Genomic DNA, 23598 nt, shown 5'->3' on the forward strand with positions numbered 1-23598 from the left:
GGCCCCGAGCTGCAGCTCTGATGTTCTCACCAGCCCCTGACCCATGCCTGGGGCTTGTGGCCATGACATGGGGTGCCGTGAGCAGAGGTCAGGGTTCAGCTGTTGTCAGATTTCATCTCCCTCTAGAGAGAGCCTCCAGAGCCCGCTGTGCCCTGAGCAGATTTCTCCTTTCCCAAAATAGGACAAGAAAACCTGCCGTCAGCGTTCTCGACCTCCTACAGGGTAGCTCTAAACACAAGAGGCACTGGAAGGGATCTTCGCTTTGCTGTGTGGGAGGGGAGGGGAGGGGAGGTGCCACATCCATGGTTATTTTTTCTCACCTAAAAATAAAGCCCGAGTCAGAATGTGTGAAAACAAAGCGCTTAGACATATCTGGGAAACCAGCAGCACGCACCACCATCAAGGACACCCTCCTGGGAGGTGACCACTGAGTTGGCCATGTCTGGATCCAGCTCCCCGTCCCATCCTGGGCCGTGATGTCTGTCCACCATCCCTCATCCTCAAGCACCTCCCTTAAGACTAGAGTGCTTGTTAGGGTCTGATTCTGTGGGAGTCAGGGGGTGAACTGTGACTCTACTCCTCTTTTTAACAACCACGATGATAAGGAGGAGGAGGAAGAGAATACCAACCTGCAGTTAAAGACGATCAAATGGACTGTCCCATTTAACCTTCATCCCAGCCTTAGGAGGTCAGTACCATTAACAGGCCCATTTCCAGCAGAGGAAATAGTGCTGGAGGTAAATTACTCAAGGCCATCTGACCAACAGGGGGAGAAGCTGCATTTGAACCCAAGTTTGTCCAACTCCAGAACCTGGTTTTGGACCACATGCCCCCTCATCGTTGGGGAATGGCCCCCCCGCCCGCCCCGAGCCAGCCCTTCCGAGCGTGGTGAGTCTAGCTCTGTTGGACTGCTCCCTGGCTATTCTGGGAGGGAGCTGACTTCTGCTCAGGGCCTGTGCTCTCTTAATTCACTGTCCATTTTGGGGGCCACATTTTTCAGAACCACAACTGGGACACAGCATCTGACCTAGGATTTTTGTGTCCTATGATGTGATAATTTTTTTTTTTTTGAGCCAGAAGTTGGGACAGAAACACGGTAAGGGATTTCCTGAATTGTTTACGAGGGAGAATTTGCTCAGTTCTAGAGACATTTGGGAGAAGGAACCCAGTTACCAAAAATTCAATGGCTCATGGGGGTGACGGTAGGGTGTCTTTCACCTCTGTCCGCCTAGAAACCCTTACACTATTGTAAAGGGAGACACACACCTTCGGTCGGTGTGGTTTTGCCCTTCACGTTGGGGAGGGAAGAGAAAGGACATGAGCAATGCACAGCTCCCTGTATTATCTTGAACATGAGATGATGCATTTTGACAGTCAATTTTCTCTTCCCCATCGTCTAGAGCTCTCTATCCAAATTATTTTCCTGTTGTCCCAAAGAACTAAACAGCAAAAGCAAAACAGAGCGTTGGCTTCACGGATGATACACGAGGCAGACAGCCAACAGATTGCTATTAAATTAACCCTGGGGCTTGACAGATCTGTTCTTCCTGACCCCGACTGCTTATGGCATTCCGTATTCATGCTGAGCCGGGGCAAATTACCTCTGCTAACAAAAGGGGTTAATCTGCCTCTCCACCAGGACTCTGGAGGCAGCTCCGAGGACAGGAGGGGGCACAGCCAGTTTGGCAGCTGAGCTCCATGCTTGGAAGGCAGAAGGTGGGAAGGTGAGGGCACCACTGTGCCAGGCAGTAGCCTAAAGCATCATTTAAAATAATAATTGAAGACACCGGGAGGTCACCCCTTAAGAGATCGGGTTAAAACAAATAAGAAGCCAGAGCCATAAATCACCTCAGCAGTGGAGTGAGGGAATGGAGAGGGTTATGGCAAGATGCTAAGGGGTAGCAATGGGGCTATGCAAAAGTCATTTTCTTAAGCCCAAATTTGGAGGAAGCTTTCTGTAAAAAAGTCTGCATTTGCAATGCAACATTAAAAAAGATTGACAACGACATACATATACATATATATATATACACACACATATACACAATAGGGAAATAATACAATTAGGGAATTTTGATTTATCTCACTAAATCATTTATGTAGTGAAATTCCAGGTCAGTTAAAAACATAGTATGAAAAATTCTATCTAAAGTATGATCATAATGTTATTTAAAAATGTATACTCTGAAAATGATGAGTTGAAAGGTATGCTACCAAATGTTAGTGACAGTTCTATCTGAGTGGGTCTATCAATTTTTTCTTTTCAATTTTCAGTTATTATTTTCACATGTTCTTTTAATAACGTTGTAGTGTTTTAGGATGGGAAAATATATTTTCTATGTTTATCTATCCATCTATGTATCTATCTCTATATAATTTTAGGTGAGAAATGTTAGATACAAAATATATACAGTCTGTCCATAGCCACATAAAAAAGAGTGTGTGTGTGTGTGAGAGAGAGAGCGAGAGAGCGAGAGAGAGAGAGAGAGAACAGACAGGAAGGAAATATAGTTATTTCTTTTTAAAAAAATATATTTTGATTTTTTACAGAGAGGAAGGGAGAAGAATAGAGAGTTAGAAACATCGATGAGAGTGAAACATCAATCAGCTGCCTCCTGCACATCTCCCACTGGGGATATGCCCGCAACCAAGGCACACGCCCTTGACCGGAATGGGGAATTAGATTCCAAGGTAAGCATGTAAGTTACCCTTTAGTGACTCTAGCTTGTGTCCATTCATTCACTCACTCACTCATTCCTCCACACATTTCACAAATGTTCACAGAGAATCAGCCAATACCCTTCTGGGTGCAGAGAACATAGCCTAATACATGTAGCCTATATTCTAGTAGGGGACATGGTCACTAAACAAGGTAAATAAATACCATATACAGTATATTAGATAGAGATAACTGCTAAACAGAAAAATAAAGCGGGGAAGAGTGTATGTGTATGTGTGGGGGCAGGGTGTGCGTGTGCGTGTGTGTGTGTGTGTGTGTGTGTGTGTGTGTGTCCCAGATTAAACAGGAGAAGGCTTTCTGGGCAAATCAAGAGTTAAAGTTTTTCCTTTTATTTTCTTATTTTTCTGAGCTCTTACAGTTGAGTTAGCTAGAATTTAGTTAACATTGTGATGTCAATTCCCTATATGCATACCAAAACTAGGTGATGAGATTATAGGTCATTTTATAATCCCTACAGTAAATGTATATCATTAAATAAAGACAATAAACATTAAAAAAAGTAGTTTTCTTGGCTTAGAACAGTCCATGAGAGAGATGGACACTAGGAGCCTCATTTCTATGGGGGGAAGTTCAAGATAATATTATGATAAGTACCATGATAATAACAAAATGGAGTCAGGAAATTTGGATACAATTTTGATTCCAAATCTATTTTGCTCAGAGAACTTGGGAAATTCATTTTATTTCTCCCTCTCCCCCCCCCCTCTCTCTCTCCACCCTATGGTATTGCTTCTCTGGTTGAACCCTGATCATTATACTCACCCTCAAGATGACATGGGATATAATAACAGGGGTGGATTATATCTTGACAATTCCAGTGCACAGTAAATGTTCAATAAATGTTTATGGATTTTACTTTAATTCCTTGTGACTTAGCAGTCTTCTGTAGGGATATGTAAAAATGCAGAAAACCCACAGTATGTCAATAGGCCGACATGCCAGGCCTGTAGAGTGTGACTCATTTAACCTGTGGTTCTCTTAGAAGATAATGAAATCCAAACAGCAAGGTAAGACCAGGAGGCTGGAGAAATGTTCCAGATACTAATTACTGTCAGTACCATGCCTTCCCTCCGTGCCAGGCACTCTGCTAAGCATTTTACATCATCACCTCATTTAATCCTCACAACAACCTTACAAGATAGATGGTGGTATTGTCTCCATGAACTGATGAGGAAATTGAGGTTCAGAGAGATGGTAAACAACCTGTCAGTGCCACACAGACCTTAGGAGAAGAAGTCAGATGCAAACGGAGGTGAGTCTGACTCCAGAATCTGCATTCCCAACTACTCAGCTACAACGAGCTCCGAGGGAGCCCAACCAGCCCAGGAGAAGTCTGCATAGCCGTGTTCTTGCCCTTTTATTCTGACTCCCTGAGGCTCAAAGGACTGGCCCGGTGGGGTTGGGGGTGGGAGAAAGCCCCAGCCTCATAAAGCCCTAGGTCTGGCCTCAGAGACAGAGTCTCAGCAGCTACAAAAGCAAGGCACCAGGCCTGGGAAAAGCCACCAAAGCTGCATTGAATACGGGAAGGAGGGGCTGCCCTGGCACACACAGGCCACTGTGCTGGATGTGTCATTGGAAAAAATGCTCTCCTTTTATGCTGAAAGCCAGTCTGAGATTGACATGCACATTTATGGATAAAAGCGCAGCAGCCACAAGGGAGAGAGATTTGTACTAGGCCTACAGCTTCCCTCAAAGCCTGCCTGGCAGGTTCTCACTGGATTAAAAAAGGCTGCTGTCCATGGTACTAAGGAGTGACAGCTGAAAGCCACCAATTGAGGTTACATGGTCCCTTGATCAGGGAATCAACCCACAAAGGGCTGATTCACAGGGCTGATAACAACGAGGTCCAAGATGAAGTACTCTAGTTGGCTTCTCCCAGAGAAATCCTCTTTCTCATGTCCAGAGGCTGGACTTCTGCAGAACTCTCCAGTCTTGCTTGCACCGTGTTCTACCTCACTCTGTGGCCCCTAGTCACAGTGGCCTTCTTAGAGTTCCTCCAACACACCCGTGCTCCCTCCTGCCACAGGACCTTTGTACATGCTGAACCTCTTTTCCGGGTTAACTCACACTTTTCCTCTTTAAGGTCTCAATTCAGTACTCAGTTCCTCAGCAAAGCCTTCTTTTATTCCCTAGTCTATAGTAGGTTTTTAAAAATGCATTCATGGACTTATTTGTAGTTACAGATTCAATAGTCTGATTATTGGATGCAAGTCATTCTGAAAGCAGACAGTTCTTTTCACTGGCATATCCCCGTAACTTATGCAGTGTCTGGCACAAATTAGGTGCGCAGGGTATAGTTGTTGTGGTCAGTCTTTACTTGTACTCGACATGCATATATTTAATAGGTCCCATATTGGACTGGGGAAGAGCCAGTTCAACTCATGCTTAGTCCTGAGAAGAGAGTTCAAAGGGTCCTAGGTATAATGTAGTTTTCGTAAAGAAGCAATATATTTTTACAGCAATTTTTCTGTACTGTCCTAGAAAATCACTTATCTAGAAATGAGTTATTATTGTCCTGATGTAGTTAACCCAGTAAGGCCAGCATTTGACCACTTTAAACCAGAACCTGTCACGCAGGGACAGACTAGCTGTGGATGGAAAGGAGAGAATCAAGACTAGGTGTCAGGAGGCTAAGGATGCCTCACTTTGATATGGTGCTAAACACAGGGCCCTGAACCTCAGAGATCCTGCAAGTACCTGGTAACTAGGGTAGAATGAGCGACACTTTGCAAAGAGAACTCCACTGCGGAACCAAAGAAGCCTAGAACTGAGAACTTGACCCAGGTAATGAATTCAGCAAAATTCACCATTCCAAATTCAACTTTCCTGTTTCTTTGTCCTCTCGATAATAATTAGGATTGTGTTGGTCCCTGTTTATGGGTCATTTCTGAGCAAGGTACTGCCCTAGGTATATCTGTATGCGTGTGTTCATATACACACAATCAATCAATATTAAAAACACTCACAAATTCTCACAATCCTGTTTGATAGACCTCCTCTCTACACGTCATGAAGGAGAGGGTTGGATAAGTTAAGACACATGTTAAAGTTTGCACAGCCAGCAAGTAGTTGAGCTGGGTGAGAACTTTAGGCTGGTTGGACGCGAAGCCTGTGTTCTCAACCATAATTCCAATGTCACACCAAATGCTAGTCACTGGAAGTTAAGACTTACAAAAAACCATATCACAAGATCACTTGTCTTACTTTTCACTTAATGATTTTCTTTACACAAACATACTTTTTAATTTAAAGGGATTTTTCAGTGCCTAGGAAGTCATAGGCTTGATAGTTGTATTTTATACTATTCATCATCATAAATTTGTAACTATGAAAACAAAAATAGTTTACCTAGTGCTTAGAACACTGATGGCGAACCTTTTGAGCTTGGCGTGTCAACATTTGGAAAAACCCTAACTTAACTCTGGTGCCGTGTCACATATAGAAATTTTTTGATCTTTGCAACCATAGTAAAACAAAGACATATTTTTGGTATTTATTTCATGTATTTAAATGCCATTTAACAAAGAAAAATCAACCAAAAAAATGAGTTCGTGTGTCACCTCTGACACGCGTGTCATAGGTTCGCCATCACTGGCTTAGAAGACTGTGCCTACCACCTCAGTGGTACTCATGCCATGCTGTGGGAACCCCACATCACTCCATCCTGAACCATCGGGCATTGGAGAAATGGTGCTAAACGACACAGGATTTAATAAGACCCGCCTGGTGGCTGATCTTTTCCTGAGGCTGTTTTGAAAGGTGGTCACTTCCTACCCTAGAGGTGGCTGCACTTCAGTGACGATGAGCAACAGGGCCCTGGTTTGTACATTCTGCTCAGTGCTTAGGGTGGTCTGGTTGAAAACAACTATATAGATATCAGTGATCATCACTCTCATGATGACAATGATTCTTTTACATATGGCTGCTTTAAGGGTGAATGACACAGTCTCATTTGTATGCTAGCATCTGGCAGGCTGTCTGACATCTGCAGAATATAACCTAAATTGTGCTATTAATATTTCCCCTTTGCATTCTCCCCAAGGCGTCTGTCTCCCCAAATGCCTCAAGAAACTTCCTTCCCCTTGAAAGCCTAGAGGCAAATTTCAGAAAACGTGTCATCTAGATTGGGGACAGCAGCAGTTCCGAGTGACAGCAGCTGAGCCCGAGCAGATTTCTGGCTCTTGGAATAGACGTAGAGGGAGAAAGGGAACCACCACCCACACTCATTCTATTAGCAGCTGCACTTCCAGGCAAAATCTGTAGGCAGGTTCTCACAGGCTCAGACAGTATGTGGAGGTGGCTTTGTGAGCAGCAAAAGCTGCCAGTCATGGTCCTGATGGCCAGTTCTCAGTGTCTCCCAAATCACCTCTACCTGCTTAAAACCGCCCTCCCTGCAAAGCCTTGTGGAGCTACTGAACACTCTTCTGTGGTGCAGACTAGATGGCTGTGTGCCAAAACCAGGTCTTTTCTTCTTATGCACATGTACCAGTAGCTACACTACATTTTCCAGCCTGCCTTGCAGTTAGAGGTAGCCATATGACTCACTTCTAGCCAATGGAATGCACACTATTTTAGCTTGGCTCCTAGGAGCTTCCCTAGTGTGGTCCACCACAATCTTCTCCCTTTGCTGTCCTGATGCAGATAAACATGATGACAAGATGAAAGAAACTCGAATCTCTGAATTGGAGGAGTCGGTCTGGTGATGGGGATAATCAATACTAGACTTTACAAGAGAAATAATCTTTTATATGCTTGAGCCATTGTGAGGGTCTATTTTATATCAGAACATTCAAAGCTTTACTCTAATTATTAGAGTCTAATATCTTCTTAAAATTTCCAGGTTAGATTTAATAACCAGCTATTTACTAAATATCTCCACTTGGAAGACTTACTAATACTTCAAATTTGACATGTTCAACCCAAATGGAATTTCCAATATGTCAGAATGTTCCAGGTACTGGGATACATAAAGGGATAATAAAAAGTCAATTTCCTCATAGAATTTACATTCATATATGGGGAAATACCAAATATATAAATAAAGAAACAATTTTAAATAGTGGTAAGTGCTATTGCGATAACAGGGATAGAGGGTTATTGGGGGCTACTTGGGAATTAATGGAAATACCTCTGAGAGGTGGCATGAGATTGAAGTCTGAATGATGACAGATAGTTAGCCATGTGAACTCTGGGGGAAGAATATTCTAGAAAGAGGGGACAGCAAATGCAAAGCATGAAAGTAACAACAAGGTGTATCCAGGAACAGAAAAAAAAATTAGTTGGCTGAAGCAGAGTGAATTAGCAAAGAGTGATATAACAGGATACCACAGAGGGGGCAGGGTCCAGATTGTGTGGCATCTTCCCGTCCAGGGTAAAGAACTTGGATATTATTCTATGTCAATGGGAAGCTAGTAGAGTGTTTTAAGCAGGGGAGAAATGTTACCCAGATTACATGTTGAAAGGTCTCCCCTGTAAGGGAACAAGCATTTCTAAGACAGCAAGAAAGAAGGAGACCATATAGATGAGTGCAGTCACACAGGTGAGAAAACAGTGGACTTTACTAGTGTGGCTGGTAGGAGTACAGATGGAGAGAAACGAGTTGTTTTGAGATATAATTTACAGGAAGAAAAGGTAGGGCTCAAGGGTAGATTGGGTTGGAGGTAGGAAGGTTAGTGAGTGAGAAAAAGAAAATTGACTCCTACATCAGTTGTTCAGCTGTTTGGGTAGAGCAACCATTAACTGAGATTGAGATTTCCAGGTTTGTGGTGGGATGGTTCACATGACACGTACTGAATAAATGTCTGACTTGTATTATCAGAGGGTCAGTATAGTGCAGTAAAAATACTGGCTCAGACACTCACTCAGCAATTTCCTTTACTTCATTAAATTTTAACTAAACATGAGCTAATAATACTGACCTTATGGGGTGGTCATATCAAATATACCCTTGGTGGATAGAGATGGAAAAAAAGAGTGATGGGGACTTGAGGATTGCAAATAAAGTTTGGTTTTTGATCCGGATGTTGGTTACACAGGTGTATTTTGTCCAAGAAAATCCATCAAGCTCTAATATTATATGTGCACATCTCCAAATGAGATTCTATGCAAAAAGTTCCCAGTGCAGTGCTTAGAACTCAATAAATGGCAGCCATTATTATGATACAATAAAAATCATGATGCATACCTGTGGTCCATGCTGTCCAGACAGGCCATTGAAGAATACTTCAACAAGAGAAGAAACCCTTAACTGAAGTCTAGGGTCCTAGCTTATAGTTGATAAAGTCACATCTAGTTTTAATTCAAGACACACAAATGCGTCTGTATGAAGGAATTGATTCAGAGTTCCAATCCTGAGCTCGTCCTGGCCCACAACTTGTAACTCAATGCTTCCCCAATGTTGTTAGGATGAAAGAGCATCATAGATGCCAATGTAATTTAAAAGACGACAGTTTCCCACAAGTGCTAGGTGTTTAGTTATGACAACTCCTTTCATTCCACTTTTGCCCAAGCCTGCTCTTACCTGAATACTCCTAATTCAAGCCAATTGGTTATTGGCCCCAAGGAAAGGATACTAAAACTTTGATTGGTTATTTCAAAGTTCCATAGGTTAATCCTCAGGTCATCAGCTGACATGTAGGTTTCATAGTCGCTGTTGACTGATATGGAGTTGATATGATATGTGTGTGCGTTGGCAAATACTCTTCGCGGGGTGGCCTCCACCATCAGGTCCATGGGTCTGAGGACAGGCACCTGGGAAAAAAGAGAAATACATCCTTTTAGGACCAACGCTCTGCACCCGGAAAAGAGCAAGCATGTTTATGTCCTTTATGTTCACACATAAAACCATAAGCACATCAGAAAGAGCTCCAAGAGAAAGAGACATAAGTCATGCTGTTCCTATTCCCTTCTGTTCCTTTTAATTTTACTCTTTAAAAAAAAATGTCACCATCACTTAGGCCAGAGAGGTTAAGTAATTTATGTAAAGTCACACAGCAAGAGCTCATGCCTGGCACTCCTCGTCTCTGGAGTCTAAGACCTTAGTCGCTCCATATTCTAGGCCCTGGAAGAATGCACTTGGGACATGGGAGACTAAATAGACATGTCATGCCGGTGATGTGTGCTGTGATGGAGGTCAGTAGGCACTGCCCAGGAAGTGTTGGTCAGACAGGTCCTGTGTTAACCTGGGGAAGTCAAGGGAGCTGTCAAAAAGGAGAGACTACTAAACAAGGCAGGACCTGAGGGTTTGTGGGACTCTACCAGGCAGAAGTGGGGTGTGGGGAGGAGAGAGCTGTGCCCTAGTCAGAGAGTTCAGCTTGTGCAAAATCTCTCAGGGGAGAGTGCAAAGTATATATGGGTAAATGTGCGACTCCCGTGTTCTGGGCCTGGGAGTTAGTGATTAATTATTTGCTCAATAAATATTCACTAAATCACTCCTTTGTATCAGACATGATGGAAACCTGAGTTGGGTAAGGGGGTAGAGAATAGACGGTGTGCTAGTTGAGGTCGGGTGGTCATAGAAGGCCTCTCAGGGGGTGGCATTTGAGTATAGGCCTGAATGAAGTGAGGGAGGGAGCCATGTTGCTCTCTAGGGAAGATCATTCCAGGCAGAGGAAACAGCAAGGACAAAGGCCCTGGGGTAGGAGCATGCTTAGAGTGTAGGAAAAACAGTGAAAGAAGTGAGGAAGGAAGGATTCTGGTAGAAAAAAATGGGATCAGTCAGGGCTGGATCACAGATGTTACTGGGAATATAAGGAAGGCTCACGGAGTTGCCGGTAGCTGTCCATTACTGACCCCCCTTTGCCGGGGTCCAGCCCCAGCGGTCCAGGGGTTCCCAAAGGTGTGGACGGAGTCGGCGAAGAATGTTTTACACGGAGACAGCATTCATAGCTCTCTAGCTCTCTTTAGTCTCCGTGGATCTTCCTGTGCCTGGCTGAGGCCATAGAGAAAGATCTGAGGCAAACTGAGCCTTTATTTTATAGTCAGAGGTAAACAAGGTAGTGGTCACCATAGTTACACTGTTCTTGTGAGTTTCGCTTGTTTTGGCAGCACTTGCTGCCCCGTGAGTGTCATGTTTACACTGTTCTTGTGAGTGTCACTTGTTTACACTGTTCTTGTGAGTTTCACTTGTTTTTGTTCTTGCTCTTGCTGCACTTCCTCAGCCCATTAGCTTCCCAGGTAAGATCTAGGGAGGTCATAAGGTCAAGCCTAATTATGCTTAAGAGGACTGTGCCCTCTAAGCTGGGACTTGTTTGTGACTTTGCCAACAGGTCAGTCGGAGGCTTAATCCTATATCCTATATCGGCTCCCCACACCCCTTCCTGTTAAGGCATTCCTCCTTCTTGTGCCTCTCCCTTACCTCTTAACCCCTTCTGTCTCTCCCCACCCCTTTCATTCTTCCTCCCTCAGCCTCTTTCTCATTATCTTTCCTACCTCCCCTCCTGGGAAATCCAAGATCATCTTTCACTTCCCAGAACCTATTTACTAACAAAATGAATGTTGCTGTCACATGGCTTATTTGGTGACCACGCTGGCTGGCGATTCTTCACAATTTTCCACAGCAGCTACATGGGTGTCGGCCTTGGGTCAGAGAAACCCCCTTCAGAGACACAGTGAAAGCTGAGCTGCATCATGGAGCCCCCCGAGGCTCCCAGTTTAGATGATGTCTGTGAAAACGCACAGCAGGGAGAGGCTAGAGGTGAGGATTCGAGCGCCTTCCTGCACTGACTCTTCATAGAGGAAGAACAACAGCTGTGTTTCCCATGGCAACCTCCAGCGCCCCAGTTAAGTCCACAGACTCAAGGCAAGACTCCGAGAGAGGGAAGATGGCCAGAAAGGAGTGAAGAGCAGAAAGAACATGGAGTCGGAGGAGGAGAAGAGAGAGATGGCCATCTGTGGAAGCACATGATGGATTTGTAGCTGTTCAGTAACCTTGGGCAAACACTGGAAAACCGGGGTTAAGTACAATCAACCTAATCAACATTGTGGGGTCTTTTTAAAAAATGCTCTCAATTTAAATCCATGCCTGCTCCATAGCTCCTTGTCAGAGTTCAATAGCTGTTCCCCACCACCCTCCCTAAAGAACTGAGATTACTTTATATTGAGACTAATCGGATCTGCTAAAGTCATGAGGTTAGGTGGGCTCCATGTCATCAATTAGGAAATACATACAGGAATGTATGACCTCACAGTGACCCCCAGATAAAACCTCCAGTAAACATTTATTGAGCATTTACTACATGTGGGGCAGTCACCATACAGAGTATCCTGAAGAAACTTAGAAAATACACAGTCCCACCCTAACCGGTTTGGCTCAATGGATAGAGCGTCGGCCTGCAGACTCAAGGGTCCCAGGTTTGATTCTGGTCAAGGGCATGTACCTTGGTTGCGGGCACATCACCAGTAGGGGGCGTGCAGGAGGCAGCTGATTGATGTTTCTCTCTCATCGATGTTTCTAACTCTCTATCCCTCTTCTTTCCTCTCTGTAAAAAGATCAATAAAATATATTAAAAAAAGAAAATACACAGCCCACACTTCTTGTTCCTGCTCATAACCAGCCCCTTTGGGAAGCTGCAGCGTGGCTGTTTGGTGTAGAAAAGCAACAGGAGAGCTGTCCACCTTCTCCCGGGCGCCAGGAAACCCGGCAGCGGAGCTCCGGGCCCACAGGTTTGAGGCTGTGGAGAATATGGGCAGCTTATCCCACCCCATCAGCGGCCCTAAATGGAGAGCAGGTAGAGAGGCTAGAAAGTTCCAGAGTCCAGCCTCACTTCAGGTTTGCCATCTTGCCCTTCCCTGGGCTTCCTTCAATGAACATCCTTCGTGACTCTCCAATGACAATTACTGTGGTTTGGGATAAAGCCAAGAGCTAAACAGCACCAGGCTTCATTGTCAAGGAAGCGGGAGTGAGTCACCTTGAAAATGGGGGCAACATCGGGTCCGGCTTGTCAATCTCCCTGTCCCAAAGCAACACGGCTCAGCGGTACCAAGCAGCCCTTTCAAACAGGCGTCCTAAGGACTCTCTGAAACAGTTTTAAAGGAAGCTTTCCCCATCTCTAACTTCCGTGCATGTTCCTTCCTAAAATCAAATCATCTAAGGAGATACCCACAGCCTAGGTCAGTGATGGCGAACCTATGACACGCGTGTCAGAGGTGACACGCGAACTCATTTTTTTTGGTTGATTTTTCTTTGTTAAATGGCATTTTAATATATAAAATAAATATCAAAAATATAAGTCTTTGTTTTACTATGGTTGCAAATATCAAAAAATTTATCTATGTGACACGGCACCAGAGTTAAGTTAGGGTGTTTCAAAATGCTGACACGCCGAGCTCAAAAGGTTCGCCATCACTGGCCTAGGTTCTCCTCCCCTTTGCAAAAGAAAGACAGAAGACTGACCCTCACCCATCCTGAACCTTACTACGGTGCACTGTCCAAGATATAAATACTTTTGGGAGGGACAATTGGCCGGTACTGTCAATCAAGGTCCCACAAATGCCCCTGCCCCTACCTCATTATAATATGAAATTCTAATAAAGTTTTACTTTTTATGTTTAATCATTACTTGTCAGAATTATATGTCAGTGTTATTTCAGTGAACTGTGCTCTATTAATTTTAAAGAAATTATATCCACAAGAAAATTTTAAACTCTTATAGTCATATATACATGGGAGGAAATTCTATTTGTTGTAAAATGATCAAAAAAGCTTCTAACATTTCTTTGGGGGGAAGTACAGTGGAAATGCATGTTTAAAGAAGAAAAAGGAGGCATATAAGGTTCTTTTAAATAACTTGTTCATATATTTTTTTATGGATATTGGTGGGTATCTAGTTATGATGGTATTTAAATTTCTTTGCATTAAAAGGTGATATAACAGTTTTATTCCTAACTGCCTATGTTCAATATACTCGCAAAACCACATTCTCTGTAACTACTTAACATCACAACGGAAATGCTTATTTGCCTATATAAAAATGCTCAGGAAAGTACATGGCTTTTCAAACTTCTAGGAGGTACACAGGTAGAACATGTGAAGCTGTTATGGTGTAAGAGAATTTTTGGAGCCAGCAGAGCTGGGCTTGAATCCTGGCTGGAGCACTTACTGGCCACATGGCCTGGGGGCGTCACTTCCCCTTTCTCCAATCAGTGTTCCCTTCTTAAATGTTAGAGAGAGCAACTCACTCAGTAGCTTTGCTGAGAAAACTGAGCACAGGGCCTGATACATACCATCTAACCAAGAAACACTGATGGAGAACTTACTTTGTGCCAGAATTATGCTAGCACTTTATCATGTTATTGCATCTCCACAAAGACCATAAGAGGAAGGTACAAATGCTGTTCCTACTTTACAGATGTGGATCCTGAAGCAAAGAAGGTCATGAAACTTGCTCAAGGTCATACAGCCCCTAAGCTGGGGAGCTACCCTTGAACTTGGCAATCTGGCTCCAGCGCCTATGATAACTGTTATTAGAATTTGTACCATTAGCTTCCAATTATGGAGAAATGGTCCCTTTTGAGAGATTGCCTAGGGAAGATTTTTCTGACTTTTTTCTATTGGCTATGGGGTTTAGGCACCCCTTCCATCCAACCAGGGAATTCTGACATGATTACAGAACGTAGCAGTAAGTTCTATAACAGCCTCTCCAACATAGCATCCCAACATTGTATCCCTCAGGAAAAGGGCTAGTAGAATGATTGGTCACTGGGTAGCAATTAGCTACATTGAGAAAAAAACAAAGCAAGCTGCTGGCTTTTCTGGTTTGGAAAATAGCTTCTGTCCACACACTGTCATGAAAACCTTGAACAATATGGTCGTTCATCCAATTATCAAACCAACCTGGGGGGCAGAGTCTGGCGTTGCATGTACCCATTATTAAAGGGTAATTCAGTGTAACAAACCACATCGAGTATGTACAAAGGCTGTCAAATAAAATAAACCACTAACAAATTCAATTACTTCCCATCTTCAGTGGGAAGAATGCCAGTCATTTTTCATTTTTTAAAATATGCATCTTCATTCCATTTTTTTTTTAAGAAAACACACACGAAAAGAAGCATTTCAAGGCCTTGTGCTGTCTGTACTGAGGTTGCGTTTCCAGAGGCACACACATCCCCCAGGTCCTGGGGTGTTTCCTCTTGGGGAATTAATGAAGCATCAGGGAATTAACAAGCATCAAAAAACATGTTCCCTCCATGGATCAATGGTGGATGGAGTTCAAAAAGCAGGCGTGATAGGTTGGTGCCGGCTTCCTGCCACACATCCGAGCTGTTGTTTGCAGAATGAAACTGCCGCTCAGCAGCACCGCGCCAAAACACCCGGGAAGCCCGTCCAAATCATAGACCTTTTAGATTTCCCCGATCACACCCTTCACCAGCCTCAAGAGGCCCCAGTTCCTTCTGTTACTGCCTTTGTCACAGAGATGGAAATAAGCCTGAGAGGAAAACCCCCTTCAGACCAAGGGAGGCTTTGTGCTTCAGGTTCTTAAATACCTGACAGTGATATTCGTTCACTCGACAAGCATTTATTAAAGGGCCAATCACTGCTCTAGATGGCACATGACAGAGTGAGCGAAACAGATGAGGGGTGGCACTGATAGTCTCATGGGAGGAAAGGCATTTGTGTCTCAAGGTGGATATATTGTTAGAGACTTTGACTGAGGCTATAACGAGAGGTAGGTCCGTTGCTTCAAATAGAGGAAAAGATATTGTTTCATTGGAAAAGGTAGGGGCTCTAATTGACATTGGGTACATTGTTTTGGGAGAAGTGACAACTCACCTTGGTAATCCTCTAAATCAGTGGTTTTCAATGGGGGGTGGGGGGAGAAGGGAGTTTTGCCATGTGACAGTCTGGAGATATTTTTTTGGTTGTCACAACTGGGGGTATGCAACCGGCATCTAGTGGGTAGAGGTCAAGGATGATGCTAAATGCCCTTTGATGTATGGACAGCCCTCAGCAGCAAAGAAGTATCCAGCCTAAAATAAATGTCAACAGTTCTGAGGTTGAGAAACCCAGCTCGTCTAAATCTAGGGTGGATAAAAGAAACCGAGTATTAACTTACCCAAAAGGTAGCAAAAAGTGCCAATTCTTAATCATAAAGATGTTCTGGATTTAAAAGCATACACACACACACACACACACACAGTGAGAAGTAGGGGGAAGGGAGACAGAGATAGAGTCTTACCCCCTTTTTCCAGCTATAAGAACAACACATTACCCATAAAAACTGCCTGGGGAATTGATATATGTTTTAAAAACCCAGTGCAAGATGGTTTTTACGGCAGACTAACAATTTCATGCTCTGTATCTTTGGCTTCTTTTGGCTTCTCTATGGAAAAAAGAGAAAAAAGGCCTTCTCCTCAAAAGATAAACTTGCCATCTAATTAGCAGCCCACAGCAGCCTGCAATTCTGCCAGCTTTATCTTATTTTTTCTCCCAGACACTCCATTTTCTGCCAACTTTGTTATTTCTCAAAACGTGTTTCCCTGTCCACTGCCTTTCCTGTTATTTCCCTTGATGTTCCACATTATGTGATGCCACAGGAAAAAAGGATTCATCTTAAAATATACCAGTAGAGGGAAATTTTGAGTAATGATTATATCTGGGGAAATGGGGGAGGGGAGGCGGTGGTGAACGGAAAGAGACAGTGGTTTAGTTTTTGGTTAGCTTGGTTAGGATTAATCCCAAAATTGTTTTGTTTTGTTTTTCAACTGCTATTGATGAAAGCATTTCTAAAATCTGTCTGCATACATTTTCCTGCTAGTGATTAGGATAAATATCACTGAAAAATTGATGACCAAACATGGACAAGACCTCAGAAATAGCATATGACATTGTGTCATTTTTTTACTGTGGAATGTACAGAATCAATAAGATAAATATAGCCCTAGCTGGTTTGGCTCAGTGGATAAAGCGTCCGCTGGCAGACGGAAGGGTCCTGGGTTCGATTCTGGTCAAGGGCACATGCCTGTGTTGTGGGCTTGATCCCCAGTGAGGGGTGTGCAGGAGGCAGCCAATCAATGACTCCTCTCCCTCCCTCTCTGAAACCAATAAAAACAGATTTAAAAAGAAGATAAATATAAAGTTGCTATCAACTTCAAGAATCTTAGAGATGGAAGTTGTCTAGGAAGTCATTACATGAAAAAGGAGTGGATGTATACAAAGATGCATCTATCTCTAAGAACCTTGAAACATGACCCTTTTTAGATATGAATAAAGCTATATCCATAGCTAAATGGTGTCAGTTCTGCCTCCCACCAACAGAGGGCAGTAGTGATTACTATCATCACTCTGATTTAGGACCAAGTTGACATATGAATGACCTTTCAGAGTAGCTTGGTCTGGTTCCCATCCCTACATGCACATTAGAATCAAAATGTGGCCTCTTATTAAAAACTATTGCCTGGGCCCCACCACTGCTCTCTTAAGTCAGAATGCCTGTGAGGTGGCACCCAAGTACTGGTACTATTTTGAAAGCCCCCTAGATGACGAAGAGCCAAGGCTGGGAGCCAATGAATCCGAGGAGGCAATGGGAGGGTTTCCATAGAGCTCTTAACAGTGGTTATCCTTTGGAGTATGAGATTATAAGAGTTTAAAATTATTTTTATAGTTCTGTACTGACTGAGGTTTTTATGTTACGCCACCCATAAAACTCTATTAAAAATAAACATAAAAAGGAAATCATTTATGGATGATAAAAATGACAGAAAAAGGGTTACTATTTATAACATACAAAGAGTTCCTAAAAATTGATAAAAAGACAACTCAATAAAAATATGGGTAAAGGATATAAACAAAAAATTTAAAGAAAGCGGAAAGCAAATGACCAGGAAATATGTAGAAATATGTCCAACCTTATTTGTGGTCAAGGAGATACAAGTTAAGATATTTTTAATCTTAATTTTACAGAAGATTAATTTATTCATCTTTTCATCTTTACTCATTAAAAACTGACTATAAACCAGTCACTGTTCTAAGGCTTTTATAACCATTTATTTTAATACTCACAGGCACTCACATTATACCTCTTTTTACAAATGAGGAGAACTGAGACACACAGCAGTTATGTGTCTTAGCTGAAAGTCACATAGCTAGTGTTTGCTGGAGCTAAGATGGGTCCTTGTGAATTCTAGACAAGAGTGTCCTTGCCCTTAATCGCTACACTGCTACCTTCTCAGTAGTGTCTCTGTTTGGAATGGGCAAAATTTACAATGACTGGTAACACCCTATCCTGGGACGAGCATGGGCACTTGCTGGTGGGAGTATGAATCACGGCAAGATTTTCAGAAGGTAGTCTGGAAGTAGCTATTAAAACAAGATAACATATAAATCTTTTAATTAAGCAAATCCTATGTTAATGGATTTGTAACTATCCTACAAAAGTAACGCATAAGTTTGCGATAATCCATGTTTGAGAACGTTCACTGCAGCATTGGTAGTTACAGTTGAACTGTAGCAAAATCTGGAAACAACTTGAATGTCTCTCAATAGGGGAAAATTGAACTATAGCAAATGGAAACAACTTGAATGTCTCTCAATAGGGGAATGACTTAGTAAGTGATAATGTGCCCATACTTGAGAATATCTGCAGCTATTTCAAAGAAGATGAATTGGCCTGGAGGGATGTTTATATTAACTGAGCAGATAAATGTGTATAGTATGATCTCAATTTTGTATAAATAGGACAAGTCATATTCATCCATTAATGATAATATGTCTGGGATCCCTGGCTGGTCACTGACTGCCTCTCTCTCTCATCCTTGTGTAGCTGCAGCTTCCAAACCCAGGAAAGTGTGGGATATGTCTTTACCGTTGCTCCCTATAGTCACCACAGCACCTAATGCGTAGGGGAGCTTGCTACTCAGTCAAGCATAGGACATTATCTATCTCTTTAATCCTCACAACCACCATGAAGCAGGAAGCATCAGTGATGGGGAACTCGTTTATCAGATGAGAACATCAAGGCACAGGTCTGACAGGAGGAATCCTCAGTTTACCACCCTGGCTGAGATGGCTGAGATCCCCGAGAAGGCTTTTCTTCCATTGTATCACCTGACAGTGCTATTTAAAGCCCATTTCCTTATCCTGGTGTGATCAGAAAAGGATCACATGACTCTCAGACTAATCTCATTAGCTTCTGGCTATTTAAAGGGGAAATGCGGAGAATGGAGGCAGGTGCAGGTGGGGACTGTAGGACTGAGAATTAAGTGAAATGATAAGCAAAACAAAGGGAGAGAATAAAGAGAAGATTTCACTGGAGGTTAAGAGAAAAACGAGCTCTTTTTTAAATACAGAAGGAGAATGTAAGTGGCGAAGAAGGAAGCCAAGCTGTGGAGCTTGGCAGAGGGTCATTTATTGATCGACAAGTGAGAATGTGCCAAAAAGAAAGACGTAGAGCAGGAAGATAGTTTGCTGCCGTTTTCACAATGGGAGACGTCCAAGGAGGCAAGGGATGTAAATTTCCCAGGGGAAGAAGAGTATGAAGTAAGATTCTTATCTTCAAGTCCTCAAAAGGCAAAGCGCTGTGTTTTATCGGGGCTTTTGTTTTTTTAAAAAGCTTTGGTTTTGATGTTGAACTAGGATTAAACCACACCGTTGGCCCTCCATAAGGTCAGATATCTGAAGCTGTTTGGGGTTTAGGAAACTGGGACTAAATATTCCTAAATCTCATAATGATGAGAGGACCCAGATTTCCTCAGGGACTGGGCTCAGTGGGTCTCTGTGGACTCTCCCAGGGAAAGGAGGAGAGTCTAGAATTGGGGGCAAAGGGCCAGCTTCCCAGCAAGGATATTGCTGGAGTGTGTGTGGGTCGATGCCTCAAAAGACATAGAAAGGTAAGCAGGGTTGTCCATTACAGGTGAAAGTCACATTATCCATCTTGCCAGGGGAAAGCACAGGCAGAAACCGAGATAAATCAGGACAGCCAGGGAAAACAGAAACCATATTATGGTTCAGTAGGTAAACAAATAAAGATGGCAGACGAACCTCCCTTCCTGCATAAGCAGAAGCGGTTTGGAGTGTTCCTTCAACACTTTCTTGTTAATTTCCAAGTCTTTGAAGGACTCGGACTCCAGCCTCTTCCCAACTATTTATTTTTCCTTCATGAGCACTCTCTTTTTAAAATGACATCCTGTTCAAGATATATCTATGGGAGTATGCAAATGTACTTGGTTGTGAATTATAGAATATGAGACAAACCCAGCTCTTGAGTTATGACACCAAATAGAGGGAGTCATTTTTCCCCCTTAATTTTACTGATTTTGATTTTAGAGAGAGGGAGGGAGGAAAGGAGGGAGAGAGAGAGAGAGAGAATATCATCAGTTTGTTGTTCCACTTAGTTATGCATTCATTGGTTGATTCTCATATGTGCCCTGACCCGGGATCGCACCCACAACTTGGCGTATTGGGACAATACTTTAACCAACTGACCTACCCAGCAAGGTGGCATTTTCATTTTTTGAGGTTTCGGATTTAGGCAAGCTTAGTTTATAGACTGCTTGGAACGCCGATCTCTCAGCATATACGGTACATGCAAATGCTGCTGCTCATCCAATTTCCTTCTTCCCCAGAAGGGATTGCTGCCAATAAAGCTCATCTGCCTGAGTTATGGCCTTTCCCTTCGGATAATCAGTGAGAATTATGCAAAGGCACAGTGTCGCTATCAAACAGAAATAGAGAGCAAGCTAATTCCACCTGATCATTTGGCCGGGCACAACGTTTTGCCAGAATCTCTCTCACCACAGATGCTGGCAGGATGGTTTCCATAGAAAAGCAGTCCAATTAAAGGGGGAGTTTCTGGAAAGTCAATTTGAGTGTCCAGTGGTGGATGTGCATTTGCGAATGTCAACCAGGTTAATAATGAGCTTGTGCTGGAAGACAAAAGTGGGACTTTTTTCTCAGTGGTGAAGACAGAGGAGAAAATATTGAGAGAACTTTTTTGGTTGTTTTTATTTAAGGAAAGCGACCTACTTGGATGGTTTTTCTTCAGTGCTAACAGAAAATAAAGACAGAAGGTCTAACATCTGACAGTAGATCCTTTAATCTAGGCAGAGAATTCTGCATTTTTGATGACGAATGGTTGAAGGTGGAGAATCTGTAGGGAGATTTGCAACCTGGAGTCCAGAGTCAGTTTTTAACGACTTTCCCGGCAACTGTTAATGCTATCATCCCAGAGCCACTCACATGAGACTTGGCCACAGCCTCTTCCCTCTGCAGGAGTTACTACTAATTATATAACTTCTTAGCTCAGTGAGAAGGTGAGAGTTCACTGTCTTTCAAAAACAGGCATTGCAGGGTAGGAACACACTCAGTCAATTTATCCAGAGAGACTCAAATTGGTGATCTATTCTCCAGTATCTCCTTATCTGTACTTACAGAATTTTATTAAGAACTAGAGGCCCGGTGCATGAATTCATGCATGGGTGGGTTCTGGCTGGCTGCCCTGATAGGGGCCTATCGGGCTGGGCTGGCTGGGGGTGTGGGGAGGGGATGTGGGAGGTTGGCTGGCCGGCCCCGCCCCTATTGGGGTGTGGGGTGGGGCCAGCTGAGGGGAGGGGTCATGGGCGGTTGGTGGGCCAGCCCCACCCCCTGGTTGAACTCCTGGTGGAAACTCCCGATCCAGGGGACAATTTGCATATTAGCCTTTTATTATATAGGATCATTCATGGGAATTTCCTTTAGGTCAGAAATGTGAACTCGTTCACTAAAGAGTCTTAGATATTAGGGTTAACGTGTTATAGGCAAATTGGCCACATGATCAAGTTAGAAGTCCTTTCTTTCTCCACTAAGCCAAACCAGTCAGGGCAAGAAGTCCTTTCTTTCTCACTTGTCTTCATAGAACTCTATGCTTCCATGAAAAGAAGCAACTGGGGTCTACCAGTTGTCTCTCTGCTCGGAGCATTCCTGATTCCCAGCTTGAAGTCAGCTATCGTTGAATGGTAAGTACTAAAATCAGATACTGTGCTAGTATTATTTTCTGATAAGTCCTATGATGTATGTGCTTTATTGATGATAAAACTGATACTTTGAGGGCTTAAATAAAAGGCCCAAAGTTACACCAAGACAGAGCTGGGATTTGCACTCAGAAATGTTAATCTGGGTTTTTTAATCTTCACACTAGACTCCAGAATGGTTCCAACTGTGGGCTTTCCTCCCTACCTGAGGACAAGGAGAAATAAGCCAGCCTCACACATCTCCTAAGAATAAGAACCTTTTGCTCACACTTTTTGAACAAACAGGAACTTATTTTGTTTATTCTGAAGTATCCACGTGACTCATTCCTTTAGTGCCCATATCTCTCTGGGTACTGTCTTAGCTCACATTTTGGGTTTGTTCACATAAAATATACTGTATTTCTCTTCTGGGGAATTTTAACGGGCAGCTGACATACTTTGGGTTGTGCTGTGACTGCAAAGATATGCTTCTCTTTAAAACACAGGATGGTGGAACAGAGAAGGATTCCTTTATCAGGGGCCTGGAAACACATGGTTCCCTTTTACGTGGGGGCCACCAAGCAAGGCCCCTTACAAAAGCTCTGGGAACTGGGCTTGACTGTCTATCCTGGAGAATGACCGGCTTGCCCAGTTTTGTACACTCTGCCTCCAGTGGCCCACAAGACAATGTTTCTTGCTGGACAAGCTCGTGGTTTGGGTGTACTTAGTACTGGGGCTTCTCCAGCTGGAATCGTCCAGGCTCTCACATTTTCCTCACTACTTGGTATTTTATTGAATACAAAATGCAACGAAAATTTGGGCATTGTCCAATCAACTTATGCTTTTAAACCTTTGCTGAACATTTTCTGACTTGCTGTCCTTCATTCAATCTTTTTTTCAGTTTCATGATTTTTAAAAAATGTTTTTATTATTGATTTTAAAGAGAGAAGAAGGGAGAGGGAGAGAGAGAAACATCGCTATGAAAGGCGGACATCCATTGGCTGCCTCCTGCACACCCCCTACCGGAGGTTGAGCCCACAAGCCGGGCATGCGCCCTGACCTCTCCGTGCATGGGACTATGCTCAACCAACTGAGACCCACTGGCCATGGCTCATGTTGCTTTTTTGCCCTCAAAAACACCCTCCTACCTTGCACTGTGGGATAGCAGGTTAGCCAGCAGGTTAGCCATAATTGGGCCTTAGCTAGCTCAGAGATTTTTGCCCAATGAAGGGACCCAAAGTGGCAACAATAACAAAGATTACTATGGTAATTACACAAGAGAGGGATCTAGGACCACACACAGAGCAAGCCTAATACCAAACATCTCCCCTTTGGAGTCTGGGAAAGCTTTGGTGGCGGCTATTGTTAGATCAGTGATAAAAGCCCATCAGCAAATGCCAGAGAAACAAATTGCCCCTTCCTGGAGCCAGTGGGCATTTGTCTCTGTCGTTCCTCTGGGCATGGGGCTGTTCTCTCTGCATGGACAGCACAAATCCTGCTTTGGAGCCAAGCATGAGCTCTTTACGTATGGCTCTGCACTGCTAACAAACCTCCATCACTTCTCTCTCTCTCTCTCTGGCCCAATTCTTGCATGGAAAACTGAGGCAATGATTTATATGTTGTAAGCAGTTCTGACAGGCGCACTCTGTCTGGGCTTCCTCCAGCCCCAGGACTAATCGGAAGCTTATCTTCTCCTTTGTGTAATAGGGAGCTGTCAGGTTCTATGACCCTTCGAACAATTCAATCATTCATGGGAGGACTCACCTTGGAGGGAGGACGCCTTGATATTGGAGAAGCTCCGAGGAGGCCATGCCCTGACATGTACTAAAACAGTGGCAGGCAAAGGGGGCTGGAGGGCAACATGGCCACACTGACAAATGCCATTTGCTTCCTCAAGTTAAACTCTTCATATGCACCGGGAAAGTCCTAGGTTG

The 23598-nt window shown here is 43.4% G+C and overlaps 1 protein-coding gene across 5 annotated transcripts in view; it reads right to left on the bottom strand.

The window, feature by feature from the left end:
* PPP2R2B (protein phosphatase 2 regulatory subunit B, beta) overlaps nt 1-23598 on the bottom strand; it is a 374353-nt gene that overhangs the window by 31854 nt on the left and 318901 nt on the right. For all 5 annotated transcript variants that reach the window (XM_006777014.2, XM_006777013.2, XM_006777015.2 and 2 more), the window contains one exon: nt 9313-9490. In XM_006777014.2, coding sequence (XP_006777077.1) covers nt 9313-9490 — 178 coding nt within the window. The remainder of the gene's footprint in view (nt 1-9312; nt 9491-23598) is intronic.

This window comes from Myotis davidii, unplaced genomic scaffold, assembly GCF_000327345.1.
Source record: "Myotis davidii unplaced genomic scaffold, ASM32734v1 scaffold89, whole genome shotgun sequence".
Lineage (NCBI taxonomy): Eukaryota > Metazoa > Chordata > Mammalia > Chiroptera > Vespertilionidae > Myotis > Myotis davidii.